Source organism: Micromesistius poutassou (genome assembly GCF_964030765.1).
Source record: "Micromesistius poutassou genome assembly, chromosome: 1".
NCBI lineage: Eukaryota > Metazoa > Chordata > Actinopteri > Gadiformes > Gadidae > Micromesistius > Micromesistius poutassou.
The window spans coordinates 8,363,816-8,369,253 of NC_140271.1; the positions used below are offsets into that span (position 1 = coordinate 8,363,816).

The following is a 5,438-nucleotide window of genomic DNA, read 5'->3' on the forward strand; positions in this document are numbered from 1 at the left end:
GTAAGCAGTACAGACAAGGATGGACCGGTCAGTCCAACCAAGCCCCCGGGACCACGCCCCCCTCTCCTCCCCTCCGTTCCAGCGAATCCTTTAAATAACGCGCGCTCCGTTTGCTCGGCCTCGGTTATCGTATCCACGCCACGAGCAGTCTCCAGTTGTATCTTCCTAAGTTCTTGTGAACTCCCGATAAAAAGGTAGCTATGACGACACACTGGAATGGTTTGGTAATGGTAGAAAAATAACATCGTTACATTTATTTTCATTCATTTTAATAACTGACTGAAAGGACAAGAATCCTTTTTTTTTTTGTTAAACGAGTCATTAACCAATGACTTTGCACGAAGCAGTATTTTGCTGTTTGCAATTGCTATTGAGAAACAGTAGAGGTTGACAGAAGTAAGCAAAGATCATTAATATTTAGCTTTAGGGTTTTAATTCAATGAATATGTGTGCATGTTCTTACAGTGATGGGTGCGCAGGAACTGAGACAGGTGTTGAACATTGCGTTTTCCGCAAAACGAATGAACTGTAAAAAATGTAGAACAGGTTTAGTCTTAATTTGTCTGTAATTGCCTGACGTTAACATCTGACTTGGTTATAACAAAATATGTTATAACCAAGACTTAGGAACTTAGGAACTTGACTATAACAAAAGATGTTATAACCAAGTCAGACGAATCTGGAGGGGAAAAAAAACCTTTACACTCCTCACTCTAGCTCCTCAGACCAACAACAAAAAAACTAAATTTATACATTTATATTTATTTAGGGTTATTTCTAATCCTAAATGCATGCACGCCTGAACTTTTATATTGCAAAAGTTGTAACACCTGAAGGCACACATCTAGAGCATGCAACGTAATACGAGTCTAGTGCCATGTGCTGGCAACAGCTGTTCCCTGCAAGCGCAACTGCACAACTAGGAAAAAAGGGAACAAGGGATGTGCAGAGATTATCCCTAATTGTTCGTGCTTGTTACAATTTGTCAGCTTTGCTTTTGCTTGGCTAATCTCCGTGGCTGATATCTGCCATGAGAAATTGGCTGCTTATCGTACAGTTATAATTTCTAGGTAGAAATGTAATGGAAAAGACAAAAAGGCTGTACAATAACGCTTATGCTAATCAAAATTAGGATCTTAATTAGTGTGGTATTTAATTGATTATGACGGATGGAGAAAATAGAGAAAATCAACTGAAATAATTTGCCACACGACCAAATTCAAACCAAAGTAATGCATGCAATGGTACTGCAACAACATCACTTATGAACCAATCCTGCCTGCTTCCCTTCCACTATCAACTTAGACCACCCAGAGCAACTTCCTCCAAACCATTTCATTCTAAACTGCAAGGCAAATTTACAATAATTTCAACGGAACATACTCACAAAACTCCAATCCATTTCAAACTAACCTGCTAGCCATACTCCTATTAATTTCAACCTAGCCTGCTAGCCATACTCCTATTCATTTCAACCTAACCTGTTAGCCCAATTCCTATTCATTTCCATCTAACCTGCTAGCCAAACTCATATTCACTTCAACCTAACCTTCTAGCCCAACTCATATTCATTTCAACCTAACCTAGGTGAACTCAGACTATTTATTTCAAATGACGATCAGTTTATGCTGAGGCCAGCTTTAGTTATGTTGCAAAAGGCTACTGATAGAGCAGCAGTGGGACACAAACATACCGACCTTTCATCTCTCCCAGGCCGATTTCCTCCTTTAAATATGTTCTTGGTCCACCGAGGCGTATCAGCCTCACATCTACCTTCCCTCATTAGCAATCTAACCAGCAGGCGGTCTATAATAAAAGCTTCATCTGAAGTTAAACCGGGCTAGGCTCCAGTCGTTAACAAATCCCCGTAAACGGATAGCTTCTAGTTCTGGGCTGTAAGCAAAGTACTCCCCCCAGTTTACATAACTAATAGTTAGTAATAGTTAGATACCATATATCGCAATTAAAGTTGCTGAAGTAACATGTCTAGTCCTGAGAGGCTTCAAGTTCCTAAGTCTCGAGTGTGGAAGTGGTTTGGACTTGAAGGGGTTCAAACTAAAAATATTCAAGTTCAAATCCAGTTCAAATCAGAAAAAGTGCAGAATTTCAAATGTGCTGTATTGGATAATTAGGAAAGAAAGAAAGAAAGGACAAATGGCGGGTGGGAACTTCTAAAGAGCTTGGCTGATTGGCAAAGCAGAGCGTGCGACGGTGTCAGCGGTTCAGTACAATATCTGTTAGATCACAAGAGAGGGATCGACTTCTAAACAAAGGCTAATATTAAAGCTGTTAGGCAAGCAGAAACCCGAGAGAGGGTGTAAAGCCACACCATAAGGGGGGGTCTTGGAAAACATTTAGCCTTGGCATAGACGCCACTCCTCTCCAGCCTAATGGTCCATTGAGATGCCTTCCACCACAAAGCTGAGCCAAGGCTGGGAGGACAGGTCTAAGAATAGCACATTTTCTTCTTGCGTTCCGTGCTGCTGTCTCTAAGTCTGCTGCACTGCACCTGTTAGACCCCAGCTAGCCCGGCAGAGAGAGGTGACATTGCATTAACAGGCATAGACAGATGACACTCATGAAGTTACACCCATGCACAAGCATGTACGCACGCACACACACACACACACACATACACGTACGCACACGTACACACAGACAGACACCCACACATACACCCCCACACCCCCCCCCCCACACACACACACACACACTAACACAAATACACACACACACACACACACACACACACACATGCATGCGCACATTTTCAGACACATCGAACATGTTCTAAAACATAAACAACAAAAACAAGAGAAAAGTTCCTTTGATGAATGTCAAGATAGACTCAGACAACAGACTGACGTGTTCTCTCTCTATTCCCCAGTATCATGGAGCGTACATTTGTTGCCCTGAAGCCCGATGGTGTGCAGAGAGGTCTCTGCGGTGAAGTCATGAAGCGCTTCGAGCAGAAGGGCTTCAGACTGGTCGCAGCCAAGTTCCTTCAGGTAACCACGGCGACAGAAACCAGAGGCGTTGTCCTGAATGATCCCCCATTTGTGTTATCTATTGATAATTTAAATGTGACCAGCATATGGATTTATTCGAATATCCAGATGAAGAACAATGTATAGCATTTCCAATGATAGCACTGTCATGTATGTGGTCATCACAGGTACTGAGTAGTGAACAGATACATTTAGACATTCCCTTTGGACGGAAATTCTCAAAAACGTGGGTGGGAGTTAAGAGGTTAAAACAAATGTTTGGTGTGTGGATTAGTCTCCCAAGATAGACCAGTGGTTTACAGTTTTATTTTAAAGCTTCCTCCTACACGTCTGTAATTTAGCTAGCCACATTTGAGTAACGGATACTGAAATCAAAAACTGGTAACCAAGGTACTGTGACAAACTGCGACACGAATGCCCTGCATAAGTTATTTCTCGGTCCGATTACTCCAATTTTTTGCCGAGATATAGCAGAGACATGATGGCTGCAGAATTAAAAAAAAAATGCAAGCCACCTGTCTATCATGTCTATGTATGGACTGGATTGTGCAGCACATACAGAAACACAGACACATGCGCCAGACTCAATGAGCTTGTGTTGCACACATGATTAGCTCACAAGAACAATGACAGCATGGATGCCACACATTCAGATACACACACACACACACACACACACACACATACATGTCTTACACACACAGCCAAGGCAGCCCAGATATGAAGGCATGGTAAAAGAGATGACAGCTGCTCAATGGGCCAAGAATTCCTTTGCTTGGCATGCCTCTAGTCATCCACACACACACACACACACACACACACACACACACACACACACACACATTATCTGCCCTCTGTCGTAGTGGGATCAGGAGTGTGGAAGCCACAGTTGGTTCACTCTCTCATGGTTATTTTTATGTCACATGGCTGTTTAAGAAGGCAGATTAACTGACTGGTTTATAGAGTGAAATAAATAACTGGTGTGTGTTTGTGTATTTGTGTGTGTGTGCGTGTGTGCCTGTGTGCATAGCCTTCCGAGGACCACATGAAGAAGCACTACCTGGACCTGAAGGACATGCCCTTCTACGCCGGACTGTGCAAGTACATGTCCTCCGGACCCGTGTTCGCCATGGTACGACTCATTCAATTCTCCACAACATAAAAATAATTCAAACAAAGGAGCTCTATCAAAATAAAAGTGTTATAAAATAACAGAAGACGATCAAGATGAAGGAGTTAAAAGAAAATATTTTGAAATAAAAACGTTCAAGTTATTGAGCTCTGTCAAAATAAAAGCGTGACAGCGGAAAAGTTAACGTTTCCCTCTGGCACTGCGTCTTCAGGTCTGGGAAGGCATTGGCATTGTGAAGATGGGCAGGATGATGCTGGGTGAGACCAACCCCGCTGACTCCAAGCCCGGCAGCATCCGCGGAGACTTCTGCATCAACATTGGCAGGTGGGGTAACAACACAAGCACACACACAAACACACACACACACACACACACACACACATTCCCATTTTCCTTTACCAATAAGGTCCTGTACAAAGCACCCAGGTCCTCACAAGTACCCCAAAACACGTCCTCTACTGTGTGTGTGTGTGTGTTGAGCCTCACCACCCTGCCTGCGGTCTCTCTTACAGGAACATCATCCACGGCAGTGACACCCTCGAGAATGCCAAGATGGAGATTGGCCTGTGGTTCAAGGATGAGGAGTTTGTCACATACACCCCTTGCACCCATGCCCAGCTGTACGAGTAAAGACAACCACCAGATCCTGACCCTATGTAACCACACCCGGCCCCAACTCCCTCACCCACTTCACAACCCAACACCCCACCTACCCCGACCCGACCTTACTGAACCCATCCCGACCCAACCACATTCAATATACTCATCTGGACTTCACTGGGCCCTTTTGGCATCAGTAAAATATTGTCAATAAAGGTTTGTGGAGAGTATTGGTGTATTTGTGCTTTGTTTAACAAGGATTTGACATTGCTCGATTCAACAATGAATGATAATAATAATGATAACAACAAACAAGGTTACACACATTTTTATATTTGAAAGATATTTATTTTTACTTATTTTCATTTTTTAAAAGGTCTCCCAACCAATCAAAGAGCATTACTGCAAGGATAAGTGTGTCTTAGCCCTTGTGTAGGGTCTACGATTTCACCAAATGATAGATTAGATCAATATTCATTCATATTTTGATATGTTAATGGTATAAATACTGGCAGGGAAGCATGGTATCCTTGGTACATGATGCTGTTAAGCTTCAACGACTTGTTTACCACATGCAATGTGGGTGATGCTCACCATACAAACTGGCCTTGTAAAAATTCCCTTGGAACCATATTTCCTTCATCTCCTAATCTCTGGGATTCTCTGAGGGTTTGCACTAGCAAAGGGGAAGGCACCTT

At 42.8% G+C, this 5,438-nt stretch overlaps 1 protein-coding gene across 1 annotated transcript; it reads left to right on the plus strand.

Moving 5' to 3' along the window:
• Positions 1–57: 57 nt before the first annotated feature.
• Positions 58–4,970, plus strand: LOC311346227 (nucleoside diphosphate kinase B-like). The gene is made up of 5 exons (XM_084470009.1): positions 58–194; positions 2,888–3,008; positions 4,039–4,140; positions 4,352–4,464; positions 4,653–4,970. The coding sequence occupies exons 2-5, from the start codon at positions 2,892–2,894 to the stop codon at positions 4,768–4,770; spliced, it is 450 nt and encodes a 149-aa protein (XP_084326135.1). The 5' UTR covers positions 58–194; positions 2,888–2,891; the 3' UTR covers positions 4,771–4,970.
• Positions 4,971–5,438: the final 468 nt, after the last annotated feature.